The 17,666-nt window shown below is 37.1% G+C and overlaps 1 protein-coding gene and 3 non-coding genes across 4 annotated transcripts; 2 read left to right on the forward strand and 2 right to left on the reverse strand.

Annotated features, from left to right (window-relative positions):
- Window positions 1-1,815: 1,815 nt before the first annotated feature.
- Window positions 1,816-15,497, forward strand: LOC122003255. The gene is made up of 10 exons (XM_042558537.1): window positions 1,816-2,041; window positions 2,446-2,526; window positions 2,609-3,094; window positions 4,146-4,281; window positions 4,381-4,543; window positions 4,620-4,748; window positions 4,842-5,036; window positions 5,536-5,658; window positions 5,845-5,937; window positions 15,438-15,497. The coding sequence occupies exons 1-10, from the start codon at window positions 1,816-1,818 to the stop codon at window positions 15,495-15,497; spliced, it is 1,692 nt and encodes a 563-aa protein (XP_042414471.1).
- TRNAR-CCU lies at window positions 15,040-15,112 on the reverse strand. The gene has a single exon. It is a non-coding gene; the product is annotated as a tRNA-Arg (tRNA).
- Window positions 15,498-16,178: 681 nt separating the features above from the next.
- Window positions 16,179-16,250, forward strand: TRNAQ-CUG. Its single transcript has one exon. It is a non-coding gene; the product is annotated as a tRNA-Gln (tRNA).
- Window positions 16,251-16,792: 542 nt separating this feature from the next.
- Window positions 16,793-16,865, reverse strand: TRNAR-CCU. Its single transcript has one exon. It is a non-coding gene; the product is annotated as a tRNA-Arg (tRNA).
- Window positions 16,866-17,666: the final 801 nt, after the last annotated feature.

Consider the following 17,666-nt stretch of genomic DNA (forward strand, 5'->3'; position numbering starts at 1 on the left):
TTTTAGCTTGTGCCAGATTGTATAATTTTCTTCACAAGGAATGTTATTATGATAAATTTCAAGTTGAACTAGATAATGAAGTTTCATCATCCTTTCCCAAATAAATTCATGATGTTGATTACTTTGATCAATTATTTGATACTTAAGAACAAGAGACACAATAATAAATCGAATATGGAGCGATTTTTATCATATTGACAATAACAAACCTTAGATTTTTTCTTTCCTATAAATCTATAAGTTTCCATGAAAAAATAATTTTTTTCACAACCATGTGAGATTTTATAAAAGTTAATAAAAATTTATCAACTCCATGAAAATTTATCATTTAAAAAAAATCAATAAAAATCATTAAATCTCTTAATTAAATATAATTCATCAGGTATTTTAGATTGATAAACTATTATATACAATTAATCAAGGCAATTTTATGGTGTAGCTACTTTATCCCATATGATATTTAAGTACATACTTCTGATTATAAAAAAATTGTCAGGTATTTTCAATAAACATAAATTGAGTTGGGAAGTACTCCACTAGATTGGTATAACTTCTAAAACTTTATAATAGATCAATTTAAAATCTATGGATATTTATTTAAAATAATTATTATTTAAACCTTTTATCAACTGACAACTTCAACGAAAAATAAATAAGTCTAAAACAAAAAGACAAGAAGGTCGGAGCTAAGTTATGAATCAATTCAAACTCATTAACATGTTCTTTTAATAATCAAACAATTTTTAGCTCAATTGACTGAACGAAGTGCTAAAGATAGGAATTTGTAAGAAACAAATCTATGTTGTATTTCCCTTTCCCTCCAATGTATGAGCTAAAATAGAAGGAGACCCGCACCAAATTAAAGGCGGAGGCGGGAGACCGCCTCCACGTGGGACGAACCGCCGCCGTCGAGCTTCCGACTATTGCTCGATCCAGGGAGGTGTTCAAGGTTGCGTAATGTGCCAGAAACCTATAAAAAGCTCGCATTGCCCCGGTGCTCGATCGCTCTTCTTGTTGTCCTCGATCCTCATCCCGCCACTTCGCCGTGAGACGAATAAGAGAAAGAGGGCAGGACATCGATGGGATGCCTGCTCTTCTTACTCATGTCCTCGATTTTTATTGGGTAGACAATCGTTGGTTGTAGTTTTCTGCACCGCCCGATGCCTTGCTAATTTCTTGCCTGGATCATTAGACGCCTTCTCCTCCGGCCCAAGTTAATTACGCCTTCAAGGTATGCTCCCAAACAACGCTGTGTTAGATCAAAAGTTCGTCTTTTTTGTTCCCCCATTGTATAACTATAACTTCTGGTTCTTTTCTGATAGTGTATTATTCTTCCTTGTATCCTGGGACAATGCTTTGGTGCTTTTTGAGTTTTTCTTCCTTATATTCCTATTCAACAACTTTCTGAACTACTCTTTTCAATATAATTATCTGGACTTTGATTCTATCTTGTCCCTCTTGTGAATTCGTGGCACGTTGCCATGTCGATGCACCGTGGCAATGATATTTATTAGTAGGAGGAAGGTGGAATTGAGAAGAAAGAGAGGAGGAGGAGGAGGCTAATCTCATCAAATTGAGTTTCATCTATATAAAACTATGAACATGGTTTGTATTTATCAATGTGATGCCAATTTTTGGACTTGAGCTTCATCGATATTCTTCTCTATTTGTTTACAATGCAAATTAGTTAATAATAAACTTGTTCACTATCTATTTATCTTCATTCATGCACAGTAATACAAATACTAATTGTGTTTAAGTTCATAACTCTGGTTAAGTGTTCATCCTTTTTGTGGCTTTTTAAGAAATATCAAAATGGGCGCGTGCACATCAAGGCCAAACAGCAGACCCCGGTCTCACAAGTATTCTCGCCGTTCGAGGAAACACCATGGAAAGCCTGTATGTCCGCTACCTGAATTTTCCATGAGCAAGTTTGTTCAGGTTGAATCTGCTGGGAAAACAAGGCGAAAAACAGACATTTCGAATATGAAATTCCATCTAACTCAGTTGCAGTGGCACCACACTCAAGTGGATGTTCATGGTACTAGTATTTCAACTATCATCTCTTCGTATATTTATCAATTAATTTGCTTGGGATTTGATCGTGTTTCATTGTTATTCCTTCTCTCTGTTCATAAGTGTAATTTCAACTCTCATCTCTCTGCATTTTGCGCAATCATTTGCTTCTCCTAGTTGCTTCACACTTTTACCTTTACTTTCTAACTACATCTTTTCCCTGGTTATTCATTCTCTTTTATAGTTTTTTATACAAGAAATTTATGTGCTGATTGAATTTGTTTCTGGCCCAATTAACCCAATTGGGAGAAATTCCGGACTTTGAGTATCTGCAGATTCTTTTGCTCTTCTAAAATTTACAAATATTTTCCCCCAATATATGAATTTGCCTTTTTTTTCTTGATACAAAACTAATATGATATGTTTTAGGAATATGTCAAGACACATGGTTTGATTCTGTCAGCATAGCTGAGTCTGATACTGATGATGATTTTATCAGTGTAGATGGAGGTAAACATTTTATGCTGAATGAATGAAAGCATCACATGACATTTCAAAAGAGTACTGACAATGGCTTCTTTTGTTACTTTAGATAGTACGCCATCGGAAAAAGAGGAGACTCAAATGTTGGATTATGAAAATGCTTCACGTGTTGTTGATGCACTGTGTAAGTTGGATGATTGTGGTAGTACTCCAGTGGCATTGGCTGTTGAACAATATCTGAAAAGAGAAGGTAAATTGGAGAAGTTCTCCAGCAAGGATGAAGAGGAAGATGCAGAATTTTATGCTGGAAGGGCCAACAAGACCCAAGGCACAGAAAAAGTTTCTAGAAAGAAGAAACAACTTGAAAAAACATATGGTAGCTTTAAGGATTTGAAAGAAAGACATGATACAGAAGAACAATCCCTTGTGAACAAGATGCAGTGTCGTTTAAGTAGATTAGTTTCTTCTTTGAGTTTCAATGATAAGATCTATGGAATGAGCACTCTTAGTCCATCAGGTCAAAAGAAAAAGTCAGCTGTTGTCAGGCTTTCTTACAAAAGGCAGTCCTGTGATGGTGAAGAAACTACTGATTTTTGTAAGTTTATAATTTGGCATCTGATTTCTTAAATACATACACTTGCGCACACACATATATGCCATTGCTGTATTTGTTACTAAAACTGGGTTTCACCTTTGCCACTTGTATTTGTTACTAAAACTGTTACTGGTGCTATGAACAGATTGAATCTATTATGATAATATAACTTAATCTTATAGAAAACCTGGATCATTGGGGATGGGGATATCAATTTTTCATGTTGCTCATCTATAATATGTCCTGGTTAATTCATTTGTGGGAAATCCCGGGAGCATCATATGTTAGTAAGTTTTATGAATAGAAAGAGAGAATAAAACAATAATTTGTAGCTGGACTGTTTTAATGTTCCCATTGTCAGACGAAACAAAGTCAGGAGGCATTTTTACTTGTCTGTAATGTTGTCATGAGGATCACAAAGAAACTTTTACTATCTGAATGTTTTCTACACTAAATATGTATTTCAAATAATGCAGTATGGTGGATGGTTGATACATTGCTTCACTTTGTTATGTGCAGGTTATTCAGAGGCCTGAATTTTTTGTTTTATCGAACTTTTACATGTTTTGTCAAGTTCGGGATTTATATTACATGGAGGATTATACCAAAAAGTCATTAAGGTTGTTACTAGCTAGTTTAGAGTACTTACAATAAAAGTTTCTAAGTATGTATAGATACCAAATTGGGTTGTTTGTTGGAGTGATTATGATACTAGTATTCCAGGCAGTATAATGGTTTGTGCATTTTGGTTTGAACATAACTAAAATATGACTGTTATTTAAGCCTTTACTACATGGATTCATAAGAATCCTTGGTGTATATAGCAGTCAGTATATGCTTGGTCCAGGTTTTGTAGCTTGTTTTGTCATAGTTCTCACTGCATTGAGTTTGGATACTAGATTTACCATATAGGCAATATAACTACAAAAAGTTCATAGAGTGAGTAATAGTTGTTTTCTTTACGAATGATTTTGATGTCTAAATGACAAAATTGGTCAATTTTATCTTGCATATCCTTGAAGCTGATTTTTGTATCCTTCTTAACATATAGGTGAAACAAAAAAATTCTTACTTCGCCCAAAAGGAGGGTTAGTAATCCCAAAATCCCCAGGGGAAAAGCCAACTGCAGGATGCTGGTCCTTTCTTGATCCATCAACTTTTGAACTTCGCGGAGAAAGCTATTTCAAGTATGATTTTTTTTTTCAGATCCGAAAACCTATACTTTGTTTGCATGTTAATAAAAAAGTTTGTGCTTGCATAATCTCTCGTATGTATTTGCTGTGAAGGGATAAGAAGAAATATCCTGCTCCAAACTATGCACCATATTACCCAATTGGTGTGGACCTGTTCATATGCCCATGCAAAGTAAATCATATTGCTCAACACCTTGAACTTCCTCAAGTAAAGACATATGGGAAACTTCCTTCACTTCTTGTTGTTAATATCCAGGCATGGAATGTTTCATAACTTTTTATGGTTGGAGTAGTCAATTATATGTAAAAATTAATTTCACATTTTCTTACAGATGCCTACTTATCCTGCCGCAATGTTTCTTGGTGATACTGATGGGGAAGGAATGAGCTTAGTCTTATATTTTAAATTATCTGAATGTTATGACAAAGAGGTTTCTGATAATTTCCAACACTTAATAACGGTATGTTTCTTTCCCTCCTAATTGTTGTTTGTTGAACTACTTTTGGTTGAAAATATTACAGGGAATTATGATGCACAATTGGATATTTTGCAGAAATTTATTGATGATGAAATGGAAAGGAATAAAGGATTCGCAATGGAAACGATCACCCCCTTTAGAGAGAGGTTGAAAATCCTTGGTGGGTTGGTTAACCCAGAGGATCTTAATTTGAGTTCTGCAGAAAGAAAGCTAATACAAGGATACAACTTTAAGCCTGTTCTTTCACGTCCTCAACACAGTTTTTATGAGGTATTTAAACTAGAAGTAGTTAAGAACTAACTATTTTTCAAGTTAAGATTTGAGGGGATACTAATATTCTGAAAAACTAGTTCAGTGAGGAAAAGGTTCAAATTATACATTCCTGTTCTCTCAAATCAGAACTACATTCAAACATTCTCGAGTCAATGAACAAGAGAGCTAATTTTCAAAAGATGACCTTTTCAACATTAGTATAATGTTAGGTGTTTGGCATTACGTAGTTGATCTATATTTTGTGTATCTACAGGGAATTATGAGTTGGATGGATCGACAACACTAGTATTTTGATTTCTAATGTCGACTGACTGCATATGCTTCTGTACTGCATTTGTGATATGCAGTGTGTCATGTCATCACCTGCCGTCTGAAAAATTCCTCTTGCCTCTTGCTAACATTTGTGCTTCTTGACATATATTAGAAGTGTAAACTGAAACTTTTCGTTGGTTACATAATGAATTGCGAGTAGATCTCATAAGTTGTTTCACTACAGGGTGAAAATTACTTTGAGATTGATCTTGATATACATCGCTTCAGCTACATATCAAGAAAGGGTCTAGAAGCATTTAGAGAACGTTTGAAAGATGGGATCCTTGATTTGGGTTTAACAATTCAGGTAAGTCTAATTCATATTCTACACATATTTCCTTTCAATTTGAGTAGCACAATCGTATTCTCTTGTCTTTACTTCTTTGCTACCTACTTAGATTGGAAACCCTTACAAATTGTATATTTATTGTATTATGTCTGAATTTGCATTTTTCTAATGCTTATTTTTGTAATCTTTCCAAAATTGAATCAGCCCCAGAAGGCAGAGGAACTCCCAGAGCAAGTCCTATGCTGCGTGAGGCTGAATAAGATCGACTTTATTAATCGTGGGCAAATTCCGAGCATTGTCGCTCTATAATTGATATGTTAAAAAGACAGAGCAAAGTAGCAATGTCTAATGTGATTACCTCAAATCTCAATAATCTTTTTTTTTCCAGTAATGTATATCCTGTGTGTGTACTCTTGATGTATTCAGTCGTCGTAATTAATGTCTTTAATATGTGTATATATAAATACAATATAAATTCTTTTGAGATTTGGATTGATTTTAATATTCTTTTAGAGAGTAAAACTTGAGTATAGAATATAATTCGATAATTTAATATGATAATTTGCTGATTTCATTAATACTTCTCTGGCGGGTTCATCGTCCATGCATGATGACTTGTGCCTTAGGAAGGACACGAGAGAAGAAAGGGCTCACAGGAGAGTAGTGTGGGCAGGAGGAGTTTAGATGCCCTGATCAAGACCAGAAGCAGCAGCAGTAGCTCTAGCTAGGATCAGTTGTTATGTTAGCACAAAGAGAAGTGCAGAAGGCTACTGCAGGAACAAGCCGAGTGAGAATTTGCAGAAACCTGCTTCTGATCATCAAGGACAAGTAGTAACTCGCGGGGTTAAATATGATGCAAAAGAAGCATCGTCTTTAATGTGTACCAGAGAGTCGATGGCGAGAAGAGATCATAAAGAAGAGTGCTTGGTGATGGTGAAGGAGTTAGAGGAAGATGGTGAAGGGAGTGAGTCTAGCTTCGATTTGTTTGAACTAGAGAGTTGTCATTTGCGAGGTGATTTTTCATTTGATCTTCCTGTTTATGGGAGCCCAAACTTGCATGCATGGTGTTTACAGAGTTGATGCTTCTAATATTACTAATTAATTTGCATATTAGTTGACAAAAAACGGTATGGATATTGATACGGTGCATAAGGGTAGGGTCCGATAAAGTCGGGCAGTCAGAAGTCAAGGGGATATGATAGTCAGAAGTCAAGGGGACGTGATAGTTAGAAGTCAAGAGGACGTGGCAGTCATAAGTCAAGGGGACGTGACAATCAGAAGTCAAGGGGAGGTGACAGTCAGAAGTCAAGAAAACATGGTAGTCAGAAGTCAAAGGTGACATGACAGTTAACAAACATGGAAGATGGTAGGACCGCCTGGTATCGTTAGATGTATAATGCTAGGTCGGGTGCTTACAGATCAGGAGCCCAGGTCTAAATCGTGGTACGCAATCGAGGTAATGTTTGACCTGCTCTCACTGGTCGGGTTCTCACATACTAGGACCCTAGATCTGAGACACCCGGGTCTGAGACATGGTGGGCAGTCGAGGTGATGCCTAATCTGCTCCGACTAGTTGGGTTTCCACAGCTCGGCTATATCTAGGCCTGATCCTCCCAGTATGCCAACTACATACCGACCATCTCGAGCTTCTCCTATTCATACTCGGTCAGAACAGAGGATGCTACACGACAACAAAGTCAGGGAATCGTAACCGCTTGTTAGAAAATAATTGTTGTATGTCAGGGAATATTCCAATGGTCCACAGTCATCTACGAATAGAACTTTCTTCCAGTCCACAAAAGGGTGGCATACGTCCTCCATCACCAGACAGGTCCTGACACCCGACATTCCCTGACATTAGTCAGACTCCAGAGATACGCACTGCCATATAAGAAGGGAGGTCCTCTCCCTTGCGCAGGTATGCTCTCTCGCACATTTGAACTTGTCTTCTATTTTTCTTTGTCCTTCGTACACTGTTTTTATGGGGAAAAAGTACCTAACTTGAGCGTCGGAGGGCCTACTCCGGGGACTTTTTCCCTTGTTTCTGGCCTCTAACGTTCCGTGTGCTTGTCTAAGTGTGTGCAGAGCTCAAGTACCGCCGGCTCAATCATCGTCGTCCGTCAGCGCCACGTGTGGGTCCGTTCTTGTGGGCGCATACAAGAAGGGTGTCCCAGTCGCCTCTCTGTCAACACTAGCAACAGTTCATCCTTCCTTCGTCTGACTCAGATTCTGGATAGGATCAATTTGGCGCCGTCTGTGGGAATCTCCTTCACCTATTCTGGAGCGTGAAGATGGAGGGCACCGGACGAATCAACATGACCATGACGACATGGGAATACGAACCGTTCAAGGAGGCCAAGAGGCAAGCAGCTTCCAAAAAACAGACCACTGCTTCATGACCATACAAGATGCTTGCAGTTTCCAAGGACCCGACTCACGTTTCTGATAGAGGATCTAAGAGGAAACAGCCCGAGGAGTTTCCCCCGGCCTTCTATCGGGAACCGGGCCCGAACTATTACTATAAGGGCTCGGACTGCTATAATAAGAAAGAGCAACCACATATCTCTATGGCGGAAAGCTCCGCACCCAGGGACTCAAAGAAAGGGAAAGGTATAGTCCTCAGGGACGAGTCCCGGGGGGAGCCTAATGAGCAAGTGTCATTCTCTCTAAAGGTACTTGAGGAAAAGCTACCGAAGGGGTACAAGCCCCCAGCTATCGGGGAATATGATGGTAGCAAAGATCCGGAGGATCATCTCTGTAAGTTTAGGAATGCTGCGCTGTTGCACCAATACAACAATGCCATCAAGTGTCGAGTGTTCTTGAACACTCTGTCCGGTTCAACACAAAAATGGTTTGATGGACAGTCGAGCGGGTCCATCACCTGTTTCCATGACTTCAAGACTGTTTTCCTGCGTCATTTCGCCAGCAGCAGGAAGTATTAGAAGACAGACCACTATCTCTTTGTCCTCAAGCAAGGGTTTGCCGAGCCCTTGAGGATCTATATCAAATGCTTCAACCAAGTGGCGCAGGACACCCCATCCGCTACCTATGAAATATTGATGAGCGCCTTCTCTCATGGATTGGTAGAAAGGGAGTTCTTCCGAGATCTCATTTGAGAGTCTGTGAAGAACTTTGATGAGATGCTAGGGAAGGCTGCCGGTTATATCAACGTAGAAGAAGCTCAGGCGGCTCGGTGGGAAGCGGACAAGACACCTGCTCCCGCCAACAAACCAGAGAAGAGGCCACCCCAATTGCCAGCTCAGCCTCTTCCACGCGCTCGGGATGCTTGACTGCAATTCCCTCTTGGTCAGGATTCGAGGCCGGCCCAACGTGTAGTAACTGTCCAAGCCCCAAGTCCCGGTCAGTGGGGGTCACGTTATTGCACTTACCATAGGTCCCACACCCATGCCACAAGTGATTGCTTCCAGTTCGTCCGTGACTCCTGGCGCGTAATTGAGCTGGGCCTGCCCCCACCTGAGATCGCGCCTAAGATTTAGAGGTTGTTGGCTAGCTAACAGCTCATGGCAGGCTAGTCTAGTAGACTCATGCTCGACAATGCAGGACAAGGAAGTGAGTAGCCCGGTCGTAACTAGGAGCCAGGAGAAGCCCGGGAAGAGGAGAATAGGGGAAACACGGTCATCCGCGAGATTGGTATGATCTCCGGAGGACCCACAGATGGAGATTCCGCTAGGGCTCAGAAATCTCATGAGCGCCGCCTAGAGATACATGCTGTAGGATGCAGTCGGGAGCAAGCTGTAGGGTCCATCATCAGCTTTGGGTTGCAAGACCTGGAGGGGCTGGAGCTTTCTCACGATAATGCCCTAATAATCAAAGCAGTCATCGCCAACAGTTGCGTGGCTAGAGTTTTTGTTGATAACGGAAGCTCTTTCAATGTGCTGTTCAAGAGTGCATTCGAGGGCATGCAAATCGATACCAGTGAACTCCAGCCCGTGGCTACTTCATATACGGTTTCACTGGCAATGAAGTACGACCCATGGGCCAGATCAAGCTAGCCATATCTTTGGGTAGCGAGCCCCTGGTGAGGACGAGGAGAAGCACCTTCATAGTGGTGGATTCGTTGTCCTTGTACAACGTCATCTTTGGGAGACCGACACTGCATGAGTTTTGAACGGTAGTATCCACTTTTTATCAGAAGATCAAATTCCCTCTGGGAGACCAAATCGGGGAAGTTCTGGGTGGCAATATCCACTCTAGGGCGCCTTCCAAGCGCTCAGAGGCGCCTCCGCGCAGCTCTAAGGCACCTCCAACGCACTCCAAGATGCCTCCTCGTCGCGAGAACTTTATCCTTAAAGTTCATCCACATGAGAGCGCCTCCTCTAGATCCAGGGTGCCTCTGCACAGCTCCAAGGTGCTTTCTTGACCCTCCGAGGCACCTGAGACACTGTTCATCCGAGGCTTTACTTTGTTTTTGCTCCAGCAAAAACTTATTAGTTTAATAGAAAAATATTTAACCTATAAAACAAAGTTATCACAATTTAATAAGATTATTAATTAGATCTTGTCTTCTTGAGACTAAGGTCTAGTCATGGTTTAAACTTAGAATTTCAAAATGGATCTAAGCTGGACCAGCGCCTAAAGTCCCTAACTGGGACTCGTCTTCACTTGATCACTTTCCTCCAGTGACTTTACCTCACTTACCATGCAGAATCGCTTGACTCTCCTTTAACCGACTAGGTATTTCTACCAGTTGTTAGGTCTGCAGACCCAACTACACAACGACCAACTGTTAGGTCTCGCAGACTCAGTTGAACTTCTTGCCAGATATCTAGTCCTCCAGATCTATTTGGGCTTCCCATCAGTTATCAGGTCCAACAGATCTAGCGGGATTTCAGCCTGATATCAGGTCCTCCAGACCCATCAAGTCATGCACACTTGGTAAGAACATTAAATCACATAGAACCTAACTTTAACCATTTGTTATTCATCAAAACTTAAGTTTGATCATTGATGTTTACTGCACTAACAAAAATGACATTTATGATGGACAAGACAACCAAATTATTTCGTCGATACGCTCTCACACGCATCATCGTCGCCTTACCTTGAATATCAAATGCTTGCCAAACATTTTTTTGAGAAAGATAAATGATGACATCGAGGGATGATGAGTAGAGTCAATAGCCATTCAGATGATCGAACGATAATAGGACTCAGGTCTAGTCAGTCGATCATGAACCTCCTTCGACTAGACTTGAAGTGGAGGTTTGTGATACAACGTATTGTGAGTGACCCCCAAAGTAATGTGAGGTCAATAATCAAGATGATATGACAGTCAAAATCAAGGTGAGATGACAATCAAAGTTAAGGAGACATTCAGGGTGTACGTAGTGGAACAGACCACTCACCTTTGGGGCTCAGCCACCTACTCCTCCCAAGCATGACTCTAGCATATAGTCGGTCGGTGCTAAAGCCGATCAGACCTTGGGAGCTTAGCTCTCCACTTCTCATGTGCAAGTCTCTCAGCATATAGCTGGTCAGTCCTAGCATCGGTTGAACCTTCAGGGCTCAATTCTCCACTTCATGGGCTTAGCTCCCTGAACACAGTTAGTTAGCCCCAGAGCCGGTCGAACCTTTGGAACCCAACTCCTCACTTCTTATGTGCAAGTCTCGTAGTATATAGCCGATCGACCACATAGCCAGTTGGATCTTCGGAGCTCAGTTGCCCACTTCATGGGCTTAGATCCCAATACACAGCCGATCGACCTCAGAGTTGGTCGGACCTTCAGGGCCTAGCTCCCTGCTTCTCATGTGCACCTCAGCATATAGCTGGTTGGCCTTAGCACTGGTCGAACCTTCGGGGATCAGTTCTCTACTTCATGGACTCAGCTCCCAGTACACAATCGGTCGGTCTAGAGTCTGTTGGGCTTCCAGGACTTAGCTCTCCACTCTTAAAGGGTAAGGCTCCCAGCATATAGTCGGTCGACACAGAGCCAATCAAACTTACTGGGCTCATGCCCCCACTTTCCATTTACAAGTCTCCCAGCATATGGCCAGTTGGTCCTAGAGTCGGTTGGATTTTCTCTAAGAGATAACAGTGTCAAAGAATCATAACAACTTATCAGAGAATAACGATTACTCATCAAGAAATATTTCGCTACCTAAGTATATACACGCAATGGAACTTTCCTCTGAGGGTGGTCATACCCTTTCCTTTATTTGACATATTCTGACACTAGACATTTATTGACGTCTCATTATTGCGGAGGTTATGAGGGTTAGTATAAAAAGGGGTCCTCTCGGTTGTCTAGGTATATTATATTACGCGTGCACACACATATCCACATTTACTGTTATATTGTCCATCTTTTTCTCCATTTTGGACACGGTTCTAACTTGAGCTTCGAAGTGCTTGCGTCAGGGACCTCCTCCCTAGTTCTCGCTCTAACATTTTCGTTCGCTCTCTCTGTGGTGTGCGCAAAAAGGATCGTTCAACGTCATCTTCTCCAGCTCAGAATCTTTTCATGGTCAGCAATAGAACCACATATCTAACGTGTCATCTTCTACTATTTCAAACAGGATTAAGTGGGATTTGTTAATGAATAATTATAAACAAAGGATATGAAATTGTTGTCGAGTACATCCCTTGTGTGGATGTACTATAGTTTTCAAGTCTCTCTTTTTTAATGTATTCCTAGATAACATTTTTTTTGTTGTCTGTGGTAGTGCATGGCAAGTACTTGAGGCGCCTAGAATTGATCCAAGCACTTTGAGCATTTTTTTTCTTATTGACGCAATATTTTTTTTTAAATCAATATTTCCTTAAATCTTAAATCTCAAATATATATAATATACCTGTGTGCATTTAAAATTTTTTAATGTTAAATTTTTTTAGCAACCCCAAAATCCTAGACGTAAATTAAATTGGCTTAACCCCGAAGCTAAAAAAAAAAATACCATTAGGTGCCAAATATATATACCCCGTGAACATCTAAAATTTTTTAGTGTTATAAAAATGATGATACTTGGGTTACAAAATTGTTTCATTGGATAAAGGTCAATTCCCACATGGTTCATTCCCCTTAGAATTAACACTACTAAAAAAATATATTTTTAGAAGCGGTTTTAACACCGCTTTAGAAAATCTAACAACGTATTCTATTTGAACAAAATTATTTCTATTGCCTTACTTTTTCAAAATGATTTTGTAACTACTCTGGTTAAATAGCTTTAACAACGATTTAATACACTATTGCTATAAACCGCTCTAATGAAACAATTATTAGAAGCAATCATGAAGCTGTTGATATTGGATTTTTTTAGTAGCAGTTCTATATTAAATGCTCCTACTTGCTCTAATTTCTAAGAACAGTTACCAAATCATTAATATGGAATACTTTTAACATCATTTTATTTAAAGTATTGTCGTACACTGTTTCTATTACTCTAATGTTGTATAATTGACTTTCAAACTGTACCTATTGCATAATTTAACGTCGATTTGAATACATTGCTATTGTAAAACACTCTTAAGGATACAACTATTAAAAGTAATCTTAAAACTGATAATACTGGATACTTTTAGCAATGGTTCTATGTCAAATAATGTTACTAACTGTTTCTATTACATTGTTATAACTTTTAGAAGCAGTTTTCAAATGGCTCATATTAAATACTTTCATCAATGTATTATCGAAATTGCCGCTATAAATTATTTCTATTGCTCTATTGTTTTAGGATTGATTTTGAAATTGCATCTATTACATAGTTTTAATGTCGATTTGTATACACGCTCCTATTAATATAATTATTAGGAACAATTTGAAACTACTCATATTAGATAATTTTAGCAATGTTTTTATGTAAAATGCTACTATAAAATATTTTTATTGCTCTAACTTCTAGAGCAGTTTTTATACAAATCACTATAAAATATTTTTAATAGTGATTTGTATAAATTGATGCCATAAACATATTCTATTACTCTATTTTTTTAAGATTGGTTTTGAAACTACATATATGTAGTTTTAATGCCGATTTGTATAAATCAGGGCTATTAGTTGTTCCTCTTAATATAACTATTAAGATTAATCCTGAGACTACTCATATTGAATATTTGTAGTAGAGACTTTGTGTAAAATGTTACTATAAACCAGTTTTATATATATACTCCCATGCCCATCCAATTTTTTTCTGATTTAATTTTTTTTTGTACTTAATAGTATAACACAACCTCTAAATCCTAAAAGTAAAATCTTATTAACACAACTGAGCAATTAAAAAAATAAACAAAAAAAAATATCGAAGCACCTCGGATCATCCGAACCTCTGATGATGTGAGGCGCCTTAACTTGTGTGTATATATATAGGATATATGAAAATGACTCATCTCGGGCTATGGTACTATGGTAAGATATCCAAGTTTTCACTCAGGTATCCATGATTCGATTCCTAATTATGGTATATTTGTAGAAATTTTTCCTCCAAATAGGGGAGCGCAATTAAATGATGCTAGGCTTCTGGACTGACTAACGCGTGCGCTTCTCGATTTACCCTGATGATCGATAGAAAATTTCTATGGGATTAAATTGATCCTCCAAAAATAATCAATGAGACTAGTTAGGATTATTAATTTTTTTTGAAAAATTAAAATGACTCATTCTCCTTTACTTAGCTTCGCCTTAATTGACTTGTCAAATTCTCAGATCATAATTAGTAACATAAAAGAGCAGTTTCATAAAATATCCTTTACTTAGCTTCACCTTAATTGACTTGTCAAATTCTCAGATCATAATTAGTAGCATAAAAGAGAAGTTTCATAAAGTTATTTTATGTAATCATTCTTCTTTGAATCCTAGCATCCCATGCCTTTTTAGGCCAACCTTTATACTTTATTTTCTCGGTCCTTAACAATTGTCTGAGATTTAAGAAAATATATGTATAAAAAGATAGTCAAAATATGTTTACAAGAGTGATATTTGGATAAGTATTAATAAAAATTGAAGAATTCTCTTAGAAGCAGCGAAATTAAAAAAATGAATAAAGATCGTTAAAAGTTATTTAAAGGTTAAAGATTTAAGTGAGCAGCTAAAGGATATCTTAAAAATTTGAGCATGTATAGGGTTTTTTATGAAATTTTGAATCATTAGATTTGAAAATTTTGATGTTTTAGAGAATGTTTAAATTTGGTTTGGTGGAAAAATTTGGAGTCGATTTCAATTTATGGAATAGTTGGAAATTTAAATTAAAGTCCTTTAAACTTAGGTAGGCATATGTTTACTATTTTATTTTATTTTCAAACAGACATTTAAAAAGCAGACATGTTGTGGGGTCGTACGAGAAAAGGGCAAAAAAACGCAGGAAATTTAAAAAATCAGACGTCTTGGGGGTCGTACAGGAAGAAAAGGGCAAAAAAAAAAAAACGAATTAATTTGATATGCGCGCGCCAGGTAGGGGTCGAACCTACGACTTTCTGCTTAGGAAACAGACGCTCTATCCACTGAGCTACAGGCGCTGTTGTGTTTAAAGTAAAATTGTTTAAATTAGTGTCTTAATTAATAAGAGTTTGTTTATAAATAAATTTAATAACTTATTAGACGAAATAATAAACTTCAAAATATACGAGTTCAGTTATAGTTAATGCTGCCCCGAGTTGGCCTAGTTAATACCTACATGGATAGTTATTTTAATAAATTTAGTATTAATTATCAGCGAGTATAATATTTGGTTAGGTACTTGATCTCCTTCTCTATGTAAGGGGCCATTACGTTAGAGCAAGTATTATTTTTGGTGTTTTACCTTTTTTATAGAGTGTGGGGTGCCCTAAAAGGGCCACTAAGGTGACGGCATCCGATTTTATTCTAATAAATAATATTTATAATCCAAATGGATTAGCATAGTTATTATCTGCATAAGTATTTGCTCCCATAGATTTTATTGATCAACAGATACAAAGGATTATTGTATTAGGACAAAATGCTCCTTGTGATTACCTATATGTATCTTATTTTGGGACTGACAATATTAGGTTGGGATGAGCGATATCATATTTTGCTCTAATAATAAATAATATCTATAATACTATAAGCTGACACAGTTGATCCTTATATGTGATATTATTATAATAAGTCATGAGATTAATTTAGCGGGTCATCTGACCCATATAAAGGGTCACTTTATTGGATGAACCTTTTTATAATTTACCTCCCTTTTGAATCATGTGAGACAATCTTATAGGACCCCGAAGAAGACGAGGATTATTAAGTTTTATGGAATAAACAATATCCATAAATACAACTTATAAATAAATTTCTTATCAAATTTATAAGTAAATAATAAAAATATTATTATGACAACCTCACTAATCAATCAAATAAGATTTAAAATATAAAATTTTAAATAATCAAGTAAGTTTAAATAAACCAACCTTTAGTTATTACCAAATAAAACTTGAATAACCATGACTTATTCATTTTTAGGTTTGTCTAACTTGGTTATCTTAGCCCTTGATAAAATTAAACAATATAAAGCTTAAATGAATTTATTTATATAAAATATTCCGACACAAAAGACAACATCAAGGTCCCATGGTCTAGTGGTGAGGACATTGGACTCTGAATCCAGTAACCCGAGTTCAAATCTCGGTGGGACCTTAAAATTTTTAAATTAGAATCCTACCTATCTTTTTTCTGTCGATTGGCTTTTGAAGACTTGACCTGATTGGGATTTTTAAGAGAAAATTACATATATTTTTTTACATTTCATTTCGTTTTCAACTGTTCACAGACTTAAGTATTTTAGTTTATTTAAAATCATTTCATAAAATTGTATTCCGATTATCCTCAACTACCACATGAAGAAATTTAAATTAAAGACGATTTCATAAAATTGTATTCTGTTTATTTAAAATTGTATTTCGTTTTTTTTTTTTTTTTACTTTGGAGTCGATTTCGATTTATGGAATAGTTGGAAATTTAAATTAAAGTCCTTTAAACTTAGATAGGCATATGTTTACTATTTTATTTTCAAACCTTAGCCACTTGGAGGAAGAAATTAAAAAATAAGACATGTTGTGGGGTCGTACAGGAAGAAAAAGGCAAAAAAAACGCATGAAGAAATTTAAAAAATCAGACGTCTTGGGGGTCGTACAGGAAGAAAAGGGCAAAAAAAAAAAAAAAAAACACAAATTGATATGCGCGCCAGGTAGGGGTCGAACCTACGACTTTCTGCTTAGGAAACAGACGCTCTATCCACTGAGCTACAGGCGCTGTTGGGTTTAAAGTAAAATTGTTTAAATTAGTGTCTTAATTAATAAGAGTTTGTTTACAAATAAAATTTAATAACTTATTAGACGAAATAATAAACTTGAAAATATACGAGTTCAGCTATAGTTAATGTTGCCCCGAGTTGACATAGTTAATGGCTATATGGATTGTTATTTTAATAGATTTTTGGATTAATTATTAGTGAGTGTAATATTTGATTAGGTGCTTGGCTTTTTTCCTTTGTATAAAGGGTCATTATTCTAGAGCAAATATCATTTTCGGTCTTTTATCTCCTTCTATAGAGCGAGGGTGCCCTAAAAGAGCCATTATGATGATGACTTTAGATTTTATTCTAATAAACAATATCTATAGTCTAAATGGGTTAACATAGTAATTACCTGTACAAGTATTGACCAGCAGATACAAAGGATCATTATGCTACAACAAAATACTCCTCGTGATTTATCTACATGTATCTTATCTTGGAACTAACAATACTAGATTGGGATGACCGATGTCACATTTTGCTATAATAAACAATATATATAACACTATGAGTTAAAATAGTTGTATGCGGTGTTGTTATATAGGTCATGAGATCGATTTAGCGGGTCATCTGATCCTTTCATAATTTACCCCTCTTCCAAATTACATAAGACAATCTTATAGGACCCCAAAGATGAGGATTACTAAGTTTTCTAGAATAAACAATATCCATAAATACAACTGATAAATAAATTTCTTATCAAATTTATAAATAAAAAAAATATTATTATGACAACCTCACTAATCAATCAAATAAGA

Source organism: Zingiber officinale, chromosome 1A, assembly GCF_018446385.1.
Source record: "Zingiber officinale cultivar Zhangliang chromosome 1A, Zo_v1.1, whole genome shotgun sequence".
Classification (NCBI taxonomy): domain Eukaryota; kingdom Viridiplantae; phylum Streptophyta; class Magnoliopsida; order Zingiberales; family Zingiberaceae; genus Zingiber; species Zingiber officinale.